Source organism: Crotalus tigris, unplaced genomic scaffold, assembly GCF_016545835.1.
Source record: "Crotalus tigris isolate CLP2741 ecotype Arizona unplaced genomic scaffold, ASM1654583v1 scf7180000019068.10715455, whole genome shotgun sequence".
NCBI lineage: Eukaryota > Metazoa > Chordata > Lepidosauria > Squamata > Viperidae > Crotalus > Crotalus tigris.
Window position 1 is genome coordinate 8711588 of NW_024097358.1, and position 12876 is coordinate 8724463.

General features: G+C 46.5%; 1 protein-coding gene and 1 long non-coding RNA gene across 6 annotated transcripts in view; one reads left to right on the forward strand and one right to left on the reverse strand.

Moving 5' to 3' along the window:
• The first annotated feature begins 796 nt into the window (after nt 1-796).
• The window catches only part of STAC2 (SH3 and cysteine rich domain 2), a 68891-nt gene continuing 56811 nt past the window's right edge, over nt 797-12876 (forward strand). Inside the window, exon 1 of one of the 5 annotated variants that reach the window (XR_005558613.1) lies at nt 797-1404. Coding sequence is in view for 4 of the 5 variants with exons in the window: in XM_039359107.1 (XP_039215041.1) it covers nt 1312-1404 (93 nt within the window). In the remaining variant the exon portion in view is untranslated. The remainder of the gene's footprint in view (nt 1405-12876) is intronic. The other 4 variants (XM_039359107.1, XM_039359104.1, XM_039359105.1 and 1 more) reach the window with 4 other exon arrangements.
• Nucleotides 2441-12876, reverse strand: part of LOC120315175 — a 61590-nt gene continuing 51154 nt past the window's right edge. Inside the window, exon 3 of the long non-coding RNA XR_005558614.1 lies at nt 2441-3261. This is a non-coding gene — a long non-coding RNA (uncharacterized LOC120315175). The remainder of the gene's footprint in view (nt 3262-12876) is intronic.

Genomic DNA, 12876 nt, shown 5'->3' on the forward strand with positions numbered 1-12876 from the left:
TGAGGTGCACTATCAATTATAGTGGTGATAAATGCACCACAATTTTAAAGCCCAGATTAGGAATAGGTCATCATGCTTTCTGAGCTTGGTTGTTTTCTTGCAGATGTTTCATTACTCAAACTAGATAACATCATCAGTGCTAGTAAGGAGTGGGATTGGCTCTCAGTTTACACTCTAGTGGCTTGACCTGTCAGTGTTGGTGTTGGTGGTCTCAGAGGTTCTTTGGTGGGGCTGTTTACTGTTTGCTTGTTTGGTAGTTCCTTGATTGGGGTATTGTTTACTTGATTGTTGGTTTGATGTTAATCTTGAAATTAATCTGTGCTTATCTGGATGCTGATTACTGGTAAGGAGGTCTTTTTGCTCCCTTTTTGGTTTGTTGATTGTCTCTTTTGAATACTATAGTTTTAGAATTTCTTTCTTTTTCTGTCAGATTTAGGTACACATATAATTTCCTAGTGTGGATCCCTCTATTGATAAAGAGTATCCATCCATCTATTTGTGGGGCATAATGGCCTATGGGAGAAGGTTATCTAACACAGGGGTCTCCAACCTTGGCAACTTTATGACTTGTGGACTTCAACTCCCAGAATTCCTCAGCCTGCTGTTCTTTGCAGCTATGCTGGCTGAGGAATTCTGGGAGTTGAAATCCACCAGTCATAAAGTTGCCAAGGTTGGGGACCCCTGATCTAACATTCACTATTACCACATCAAAAGAAAAGGGCAAGGTTAACGAACTCATATCTTAATAAAAGTAGTGGTGTGTTTGCGAGATTTGGTGATTATATATATACATACATATGTGTCTCTAATTATATTATACATACATACATACATACATACATACACACACACGCGCGCGCGCGCGTACCGATTATGACAAACTTGAAAGAACCTCCAGAGCTAGAGACTAGGAAGCTTTACCACCGCTAGTCAGAAGGGCGGGGAAAGTAACTACGTGGGGTTGTAAATTGTTTCGATTTGCATAAAAGGGAGGTCCGAGTGGTAAGGAGACCCATCAGCAGCGGCTTCAGAGTTTTCTAATCTAGAGTGAGGACCGTCTGTTGTCGCTTTAAAGAACGGGTCGTTTTTTGTTTTCCTAAAAGGAAACTAAAGTGGAAGAAGAGGTTAACCCTCAAAAAATTCTCCCGGGGGGAGGGGGGCAGGAGAATAAAGCTTCCTGGTCCGTCGAGGCGGGAGCAGAGGCGCTTTGGATTTAAGGTGGGAGAGGAGAGGTGGTAGAGCTCCGGTCCGCAACCCTTCCGGAGAACTGTATTTATCTGCTTCAGCTCCGGACCCCCAGCTCAGCGCACCATGACCGAAATCACCGAAAAGGAGAATGACCCCCAACATAGCACGGATGCGCAGCAGACCACGAGCACCGGTTCCAGCCTGCAAGAAACAAAGGTAGCCATCTCCGGGTGCCCGTCTCCCTCCCTTTCTCTAAACTAAGCGAGTTATTGATTGGCGCACTTTCTGAGCCCTCGTCTCCTCCTTCAGTGCAGCTCTCCTTTCCCAGAGCGAATTTCCGGATCGAGGAGGCAGAGAGCAGTTGTATACCGTGGAGATGTTTCCTCCTTGGTTGTCCCCACAGAGCCTCTCGTCCGTTCTTCCGCTCCGCCCCGCTCCATAACTAGTTCTCCACGATCCCCGAGCTATCGCGTGTCCCCATCTTGCCCGATTTCAGCTCCGCGCTTCCTCCTCTTTCGCCTGTTTTTTCTCCCTGCAGTAGCCAAGCCGCGTGCCATCCTCCTGACTGTTTCATTACAACCGCAGTACTGTATAATCCGTCTGAAGTGAGCGGTAGCGCGCTCTTTTTGCCCCTTCGCCGATCTGGCGCCCTCTAGAAGTGTTGGATTGCCGGACCGATAGTCTGCAACGCATCTGGAGAGCGATGTAGATCATTGCTGGATATTTCTGGGATTCCTCTTAGGCGTGCACCTGCTGTGTGCATGTGGAATGGTGGGTTACAATTGTATGGGATGGGCAGATGGGAAGAGAGAAGAGAAAGCTGTTTACCATCAAAAGACACTTCCAAATCTTCCCAACCTGGTGACTGATTTTTCCTTTATTAATCTGAATGCTGGATATACAAGTGTATATAAATATTTATTGACATTTAAATAGAGAAGTACTCTAAAGAACTGAGTTAAGAATTTATTTTCTATGTCCCATTTATGATATGAAGGCCAAGTTATAGGGCAGATAATTATATAGCTGGCAGTAAGAGATACAGTAATGAAATAGTGCAATCTCTTTGAAGTTGGATTTTTAAAAACATAATCAAAGCTTAAAAATGGTTGTATATGCCCATTGTCATTCTCCCAGCCTGATAGCCTTCATGTTCAATTTAAAAGGTAAATAGGATTACCAAGAAATATCTTAACAATACATACATGTTTGTGAGGATCTAAAATATCACTTCAGTGTTAAGTATGAAATAAGTGCAGGAGACTGAGGATAAGGGCACTGCCATTCAGTACACACACACACACACACACACACACACACACACACAGAGAGAGAGAAAGAGAGAGAGTCAGAGACAGAGACAGTGACAGAGAGAGATTGAAGGGGATTGAATTTGAAAAGGTTACTATCTGGAAATCATAATAACATCTAATTATGAAGGAGGACAGTCCTGGGGAGAACAAGGGCTTTGGAAAGTAGCAAAAATTAGCATTGTATATATGTGTGTGTGTTCACATGCATGTTTCAATGCAGCAGGATGACTTATTACAACTTGCTTTAATTATAGGCTTTGTGTTATAATAGTTGTGTTCTTTTGTGTCTCAGGATCACGCTTTGGAGGGGAGAAGGGGAAGAAGATGGGTAACAAAATTATTTTGCTATGGCAGAAAAAATGCTTGAACTATATCAGCATTTCGTTGCAAGAACTAAGGAGGCCACTAGCAATGCACTCAGTGGGTAGCGAAATGTTCTTTCTTTGCTGCTTATTTCCTAGATGATTCTGGCATACAGAGGAATATTACTTTTGTAATGGGGGCTCCATTAATTGAATCAGCTAATTAGCCTATTCTCCTTCATAAGAAGAATGTATATTATTCCTGGAGTTTTTTTTAACATAGGTGATAACATTTCCGGTAGGAAGAAAGAACATGTGGCCAATGCAATAGTGAAAAGAAGTGTTGACTTGTCTAGAATTTAGTTTTGCCAGCCCAACGCTTACTCCTTCTCTGCTAGAGTTGAAAATGCACTCAACAACGTCCATACTTCTTTTTCCCGTTCTTACACTTCTGAGACCTGAAACCAAAAATAGATGTTAAGGACTGCTATACCTAGGAGAGTGTGGACTGCAAAGAAGCTTGACATATATATTAGAAACTACATTTAAAAGGGAACCAGATCATCTGGAATAACTTTTTCCAACAAAGCATTCTACACACATGTCAAGACTGCAACTTCCATAATCCTCAACTCCATATATCTGAGAACAATGGGATGTGTAAACCTAACATATCTGGAAGGCTGGGGAAGGTTTTCCCAAAGCCTGACTTGTTACGATCAGTTACATGAATCTGCAAATGCAGTCCAGAATTATGTGTGTCAAAATTTGGATTGTGATAGAAGAAATAAGAATTTCAGTTATCAAAAATAATGGGTGTTTTCAACCCACTCCAGTTGCTGCTGACGTAGGCTGTGCTGTGGAATGTGCAGGCTCATTCTGCTGCCAGTTTAGAGCCCTGCTGATGTCAAAACTGTGACGTTGGTTACTAATGCACGTAACATCTCGAGTAGGTTTCAAATTCTAGGCAACATGTGCAGTTCCAACAGTGATGCTGCAGCTTCTGTCCTTGCCAAATTTGAACTACCAAAAAAGATGCCTCGGTGTATGTATGTGTGCGTGCGTGTGTGATTGTCTCTGGCATGTACAGCAGAATATGTTCCTACTTTACTTTGCAATTCACTTGCTAAGAAGTTACCTCTGTAAGGCAGGGGAAAGATGCAGTGTTATGCTGGTTCCCTGTGTGGATGAAGAATTTCCACATGCCTCTGAAATCTATGTAATGTCTGGCACTTTTCCTCTCATATTATCAATTTCTTATCATTCTTTAGTCAAGCTCTTGGCTATCCACCACCAAATCTTGGCTATCCACCACTGTTGTTTTAGAGCAGGCATGTCAAACTGCTGGCCCGCGGGCCGGATGCATCATGCCGAGACCGCACCCACCCCATTGTTGGCAATGGGGAAAAACTCCCGATACGTTGTGCAACATCATGTGATGTCACGAGTTTGACATGCCTGCTTTAGAGCTGACAGAAATGAAGGAGGACTTTATGTCCTGCGTTTTCCAGACCATGCTGCTTGTGTCACACAACCCAGATGAGTTGGAATCATCTGAGTCTGATCTGCATTGAAGGTAGAAAATCCCATTGATACCCCTCTCCTCCTTTATGTAATTACCATTACTGAATAATTAACTATGTGCTGCCCTTTCATGGAACTTACAATCATTCTGCCTAAAGGTACAACCACCCACAATTTCAAGGACTAATAAGAAAAAGAGTCACATTTTTGAATGCTTTTGTGATGGGTGGGAGAATCATTTCTCTGTATGAAGGATGAACCTTATCAGTGGAATGGCACAACCTAGCTTTCTCCTTGATAGGCTATATTTCATAGCACAAAGATGTTGATGAGAGTAGTATTTGAAAAATAGAGAAAGCTAGAAGAAATAATCAAGAATGTACCCTACTCATCCACAGGCAAAAATGATGTTCCTTGATTCCATTGTCTGGATAAAACTGAGTAGAAACAAGGTCAAGAGTCACTAGGTATATAAAGGGTTGTAACTGAATAAGGGGCAACGGTTATGATAAATTAGGGAAGATTTTCCCTCTACATTTTTTCTGGCTAATCCCCATTTCGTGAATCGGCTATTTCACTTCCATAAAAAGCAATATAGAATATGCTATCTGAATTTCCATTATGAAAGAAATCACAGCAGGGAATGCAATAATTTTGAAGTGGGAAAAGCAGTGTTATGGAATGGGAGACAGGAGAGTTAATTCAGATTTTTTTGTCCATTCCCACAGTTATGGTTGAATTTCTCGCTCCATTTCTGAAGCTTCCTGGTGTTTGTTTAAAGACACAGATAGATCTACTATTTCTGTGAATATTTGTGCCCTAAGTTGTGCTTTTAGAGCAGCTTTTTCAAACCTGATAGCCTCTGTTTTGGAGGCTCCATGTTGAAAAAGATTGATGCACAATAACTTTCATGTTCAAAAGGATGCTTTAAATACCACCTCCGAGGCAAAATCAGAGAAATTACAGCTGTTCATTTGATACCATTTCTTAGTGATATTTCTTAAAGATGCGCTAGCCTCAGGCCAAAATATTAGGCTTGCTTTGCAGAATTGTTTTGAACGATATACCTCCTTTCTTCTTTTCTCTTCAATGTCCTCCCTTTTTAAAGACTTTTCCTTGGTCAGGCCAGTTGTTCAGTCAACAGCCTATCTATGGATTTCGTTGCAGTTCCTTCTGAAGGAGCTCTGGGTTTTGTTTTGTTGGGAAGAGACGATTTAGCAGCCAAAAAAAATATCTCCACTGGAAATAAAGTGATTAAGCACCCAAATATTCCTGACGTTAGAAAGATTAGCTTTTCCCACCTCCCAGGGAGGCAGTTTGGCCTTACACAAACCTGATAGAGTTTTCTAGCCTACCCAAGGATTGTTTAGGAAACTTTTTGAAAATATGATACCTTGATTGCTCCCTTCCTAGAAAACAAATTTTCCCAACTTTTAAAATTTTATTTAAGGACAAGATATCTCACCAAAACAGGCACAGTACATAAAGCTCCTGCACATTTATGATATATGAGGGAAATCTTCTGGTGACTTTAAAACAGGACACTGAATAGAATAAAAGACTCAGTGGATCAGACCTGAGAGATTTCTGTACTTCTTTTCTTTTCCCTATTCTGGCTACAGGAAGACTTATAAACAAATGTCTGTACAATTCCAGCACAATTATGGTAATTTACTTTGAGAAGAGGGGGTTGGGTTGTAGAGATTGAATCTGTTATGTTATAATTTCCTGTTCTCCAGCATGAGGATGGAGAATCCACGAATGGGTTTAGACCACGGCTTTTCAACCTTTTCACCCATTGTACCACTTTTAGAATATGGCAATATCTGAGTACCACCAGTCGCCTAGCAAGGTGTCAAAAACTTGATGACTAAAAAAAAAAGGAAAAAAGTGATAAAGTACAGGTACTCCTCGACTTACAACACTTTGCTTAGTGACTATTCAAAGTTATAATGACACTGAAAAAAGTGCTCCCCAAGCCACAGCCGAGCAAGACACCTGCCTGCCCACCCGGTGGTGCTCTTCCTCCTGTCTGAGGTTTCCATTGTTGTGAGCATTTCTGTTAAGGATTGGCAGTGGGGATGGGGTGAGGGGGTGTTTGGTTTTTATTCCCACCGTCTGCTGGATGGTTGCAGCAGGTTTTGGTCACTTCAGATGACCCAGGGACACTGTGACTATCATAAATATGAATCAATTGCCAAGCATCTGAATGTAAATCACAAGACTCTGGAGATGCTGCAACATTCCAACTGATCGGCGCTTCTTCTGGGCTCAGCAAAAGCACCAGGATCAGTGCCGAGCTCCAGCTGGAGCCTGGCGCTGATCCTGGTGCTTCCGTTGAGCCCTTACAGCCCTGCAGCTCTAGTCATCTCTTTCTCAGGCTTGTGTGGTGCTGCCACTGGTTCAACTTATTCTCCTCCCCCACTACCACTTTTCTAGGATATTCGCGTACCACCTGCCAGGTGCCAATATACCACAGGTGGTACCTGTACCACTGGTTGAAAAGCCCTGGTTTAGACTGTCTTCCTGCCCAATTAGACTAAGTCTGACAAAGTTGCCACGCCTCCTGCTGGGCTTAAGTCCCACCCAGTCATGACTTAGTCTTCAGCCCAGCAGGACAGGATTATGGTTGGCTCCCTTGTCAGACTTTTGGGCAGGTTGTATATCTCTTTATTTCCCCTTCGTGGACTCCCCATTCACTCTATTACAGCACTGGGATCAGTGCTGTTTCAAACTGTCCAGCAGTTTTTTTCCTCTCCTCCTTTTTGCCCTCAACCAAATTGAACAGAGCAAACAGGCCATTCATTCAGTGCTGAGCTCAGCGCTCCCGGGAGAGGACCGATGGTCTTCACTAGGCCAGCTGAGCGTCGGCCAGCTGAGAGTCGGCCTCAGAGTCTCCATCGCAGCCCTGCTTTTGGTGCACCAGTCGCAGCCGCCATTTTGGGGACTGCGCGGTCAGCATTCCCTTGAGCTCAGCATTCCCGGCAGAGAACCGGCGGCCTTCGCTAGACCAGCTGAGCATTGGCCTCCAGCCTCTGCTGCAATCCCCTTTTTTGGCGCACCAGTCACAGCCACCATTTTGGGGACCGCGCAGTCAGCGTTTCTTTGTCTTTGCGAAATCTGCTGTGAGTGCACTATCAGGCCTTGTCAGCTATCTGAAGCATTACAGGTGTGTGAGGGTCCATTAAGTTGATCCAGCAACCACCGTCCCCTAGAGCAATCACTGGCTTCCAGTGGCTTGACGCATAGTCACATCCTAGTGCTCTGCTCCCATTCCTTGAGATACCTCTCAGAACACCACTGAGACATCTCCTTTTTTGATGGTGGACAACGTGGCATCTCAGACCGTGCAAGGTGCTCCTGGCACTTCCATTCCAGAGAACCACAAGTCCTCCAAGTTGGAGGCTGCAGGAAAGCTTAAGGCTAAGGCCAAAGCTATCTCTGGAAAAAAGCCCTCTAAGGCAGCTGAGAAAGAGGCCAGCAGGAGACATCTAGCCTTAGAGAAGCAATTTTCCAAGGTTCAATAGCTGAACACAAGTGGGACGGCCCAGGCTTCCCCAGTTCCACACAGGGGTTCACTCTTTAACCCACAACTTGCCCCATCCAGCTCCCTAGTTCAGTGGGCCTGGTCTCCGGAAGGTGAAGCTGGGCAGGAGAAGTTCTGCCTCTCAGTCAGGGGCCAAGCCCCCAATGGGTGGCTCCTTCGCCCAGGGTCCAGTCGGCCCCAGAGGCCATATTCATACCCACAGCGGCCGGACTTCGTTCCACTGAACATCAGGGGGTGTGGCCAGAACAGCTTCAAGCGTTACTTGCTCAAGCATTTGCCCAGGGCATGGCTTCCTCGTTCCAGCAGAGCCCCAGACCAGAATTCATGTCAGCCATAACTCCATCTCACTTCTGGGTGGAAGCCCCGGAATGCCCTGACTCTGTCTCTTCTGACCACTCCTCTCAGGACAGAGACTCAGATTCTGAGGAGTACGGGTCAAGGGGCATTCAATTGTCTGAAGATGAGGAGTCTTCTCTGGACCCCACTCCCTTTGTTGGTCTATTTGATCCAGGGTTGTTTAAGTCACTTCTACTGAAGGCAACTACCTCGGCCAAGCTTTGCCCTGATCAGGAGCCTCAACTGGTTCCTTCCACCAGCCAGGACTCAAAGCCGCTTTTCTCCGAACCTAAGATTACGGAGAGGCATATCCCTTGTCCCCCCCTTCTTTCTGGACACCATTCAAAAGCAATGGGGGACTCCTGGCACCCTCCCCTCACCGGGGGGAACGGACAAAGTTATTTAATGTTGCCCCGGCCTTGTCGGAGCTCTTGGAAGTTCTGACCGTGGATGAGTCGCTAACACCAATTTTTTCTTCTTCCACCGTGTCAGGCTGAGGCCTTATGGGTGGAGGACACAAAATCTGAGTTTTCCTTATGCAGGTCTCACCAAGCCTCGGCGTGGTCGGTGAAGACATCCATATCCACCTCCTTCTTTGCCAGGACTTCCATTATATGGCTGCAGGAGGTCCAGGCCATGATTCCCCCGGATCAGGTTCATGCTCACCAGAATCTGCGTAAGTTAGTGGTCACATCTGAATACATGGCGGATGCATCACTACACACCACCAGATTTTCATCCCGAGCCATAGCCTCAAAAGTCACAGCCCGCAGACTCCTATGGCTCAAGCAATGGCGAGCAGACCTAAAATCAAAGTGGTGCCTGGCAACTGCCCTCTATCGTGGCGGGCGACTACTTGGAGAGGCGCTCAACCCTTACCTGGTGGAAAACAGGGATAAGTGTAAGGTGTTGGCCCACCTTAACAGAAGGGCAGACAATGGTCCAACCCATACTCCCGTAGGCCTCCCTTTCGATCAGGATCAGAGTGCCCCTTTCTCCCTAGACCTGACCGCCAATCGGAGCGTCCCGCTCCCAAGCCTCGATAGCATTTCCAGTCCAAGTGGCCCTTTTGGGGCACAGGAGGCTGTCCTTTCAGAAGAAACAAGTGACTTCAGGACAGCCCTCCCCATAGGCGGCAAACTCACGTTCTTCATTCACGAATGAGAAGCCACCACCACAGACGCCTGGGTACTCAACACCATCAGGTGCGGCCTTCCACTCGAGTTTTCGTCCCATCCCCCAGAACGATTCGTTTCTTGCCCAGCTCCCAGAAATCCGGTCAAGATACGGCTCATGAGCAAGGCCATTCATCACCTCTTGGAAATCAGAGCCATAGAACCAGTACCAGCTGGACAAATACATCGGGGCTTCTATTCCATCTTCTTCGTTGTTTCAAAAGCTTTGGGAGGATGGAGAGCAATACTCGATCTGAAGGGACTAAACTCTCATCTTGTCTACAGAAAATTCAGGATGCAGACGCTTCAGTCCATTCTGGCCAGCATCAGAAGGCATGATTTCCTGACATCCATCGACCTCATGGAAGCATATTTTCACGTCCCCATCCTCCCTGACCATCGGAAGTTCCTCAGGTTCTGTTACGTGAACCATCATTATCAGTACAAGGCCCTACCATTCAGTCTATCATCCGCTCCAAGAATATTTACCAAAATCTTGGCAGCACTAGCCGCTCACCTGAGACAAGTCCCTGTACGGATCCAATGTTACCTGGACAACATCCTCATCCAGTCCACCTCCTTGCAGAGGGCTCGGTCAGACCTTGCCTTGTGCATCAGGACCCTTCAAGACCACGGTTTCTCAGTGAATTTCCAAAAGAGCCATATAGTGCCCTCAACCCACCTCTTTCACTAGGTGCGATCATAGACACCAGTCTCTCCAAGGTCTATCTGTCACCGGAACTCCAGGACAGCATTCGGACCATGATCAGGCAGGTATGAAGGGAGTGTGTGGTCACACTGGCCATACTTTCCCAACTCTTAGGAAAAATGGTTTCTTGTATGGGGATAGTGCCATGGGCCAGGCTACACTCCAGAAGCCTGCAATGGTTTTTGCTCCCGTTTCAGAGCCTGGGCACCAGCGCCTCCAACCAGAAAGTAAGGGTCCCGTCTCACACCCTAAAGTCCCTTCAGTGGTGGACCTCCTCAGCGGTAGCCAAAGGCTCTTTATTCAAGGAACCAGCCAGACTTACCCTGACTACAGACGCTAGTCTGTTCAGCTGAGGGGCGCACCTACACTCATAGTTAGCTCAGAGCCAGTGTCCCCAGTCAGACCTCAAACATAATATAAACTGGCTGGAACTCAGAGCCATACATCTAGCACTGCGCCATTTCAGCAATAGCATGGCAGGACAACATGTCTTAGTGCTCACGGACAATGTGGCAGCAAAAGCCCATGTGAACCGGCAGGGGAGTACTCGGTCCAATTCCCTTAGGACCGAGGCTCAGCTGCTGAGTACTTGGGCAGAGATCAACCTCTTTTCCCTCAGGACAGAGCACATCTCAGGAGAGGCAAACAAGCAGGCAGACTCTTTAAGCAGGTCGACAGTGGATCACTTCAAGTGGCACCTGCATTCCGATCTATTCAGGGAGATCTCGGAGAGTTTCAGATTTCTGGTGCTGGACCTGTTCACCTCCCCGGTGAATTCCCAGCTTGCGAGGTTTTTCTCCCGGTTCTCATCCCCAGGGGCAGAGAAGGCCCTCTGCAGTCCATGGCTCGAAGGCCTGCTCTATGCCTTTCCTTCTCTACTTCTGATTCCGGTGGTCATCCGGAAGATACTGCAGGAATGGGCAGAGGTGATAGTGGTTGTTCCACAAGACAGCCGTGGTTTTCCGACATCATGAGCTTTTCCATCTCCCCCCAGTGGAGGATTCCTCCAGATCGTGTTGCACTCAGCCAGGGAGCCCTGCAACCCCCAGACCCTCAGTGGCTCCAGTTAGCTGCCTGGCATTTGAACGGCAGCTCCTGACCTGAGAGTCCTATTCGATGGGTGTAATCTCCATGATTCAGGCCTCCAGACGCCCCTCAACTAACAGGATCTATGACTCCTCGTGGAGGAACTTTTGTCACTGGTGCACTAAGAACTGCCTCTATCTCTCGATCATCACCATTCGGAGAATCCTTGAATTTTTATTAGAGGGGCTCAACAAGGGCTTGGCAACCATAACCATCCGCAGACAGGTGGCGGCTCTATCCACGATATTTACATGTGACAATTCAACACCATTGGCCCAGCACCCCATGATGCGTTCCTTTATCAAGAGTGTGAATAACACCCAGCCACCCATGGTCCATCATTATCCCTCTTGGGAACTGCCGTGGGTCTTGCAGGCCTTAACCTCGCCGCTGTTTGAGCCCATCAAGACCTATTCGCTGTGGTTCTTAACCATGAAGGTAGCCTTCCTCATAACCATTACGTCGGCTAGACGCGTCTCGGAACTGGCTATTCTATCTGTTTTTCACAATGACAGGTTGGTCCTTCGATTGGATTCTTCATTTATACCCAAAGTGAATACTTTGTTCCACAGGTCACAGGAGGTGATCCTTCCAGATTTTTGTCCTTGACCATATCATGCTTTAGAACATCAATGGCACACCTTGGACGTTCGCAGGGCGTTGTGCCATTATATGAAACGGACCTCAGTCTTCTGCAAGTTGGAAGCACTCTTTATCTCCTTTCAATCCTCTTACATGGGGCAGAAGGTGTCGTCATTGACTATAGGCAGGTGGATCAAAGCTTGCATTGCAAGAACATACCAATCACATTCCCAGCGAGTTCCCAGCCATATCACCACTCACTGCACACGCAGCACTGCAACATCCGCGGTGTGGGCAACACAGGCATCCATTGGGGATATTTGTAGGGCGGCGACCTGGTCCTCGCCTTCCCCATTTGTGAGGCATTACAAACTGGATAGATTTGCCTCTGCAGAAGCCTCATTCGGCCTGAGAGTGCTCCAGCAAGTAGTGTCATCAAGCGGGACACAGACCCAGACAGATTCCCTCCCATAGGGACAAGGCAGCTATGGTATGTCCCATTCGTGGATTCTCCATCCTCATGCTGGAGAAGGGGCGTTGTCTTACATGAACGCCTTTTCTCAGCACGGTGATGGAGAATCCACCCCTTTAGGTCCGTCAGATCCTGTGCCAGGAGTAGGAGAGCCAACACGTCGGACTATCGTCAGTAGCTTCGCCTTCGTCATGACTGGGTGGGACTTAAGCCCAGCAGGAGGCGTGGCAACTTTGTCAGATTTAGTTTAATTGGGCAGGAAGACAGTTTAAATCCATTCGTGGATTCTCCATCATCATGCTGAGAAAAGGCATTCAGGTAAGACAACGCCCCTTCTCAACATATAATAAAATAAAACAAAGTTCCAGAATATTCCCATACCATTCTGCTTTAGATCTGAATTAATCTGAATCATAGTCTCCTTCCTGAAGTGAAATTGATTTATTTCTGACTATAGCTCAGTTTATTGGAAACTATTAAAAACTGACATTTTCCTTTGAACTACAACTCTGCAAATCTCATAGACAATCTGTTTTCTGTTCGGCAGGAAGAACCTGATTCCAGGCCACAAGCTGCCACAAGCCTTGGACATGGTTACATGTCCAAGGATCTTAATTCCTGAAGCCTTCCTCTCTCCTCATT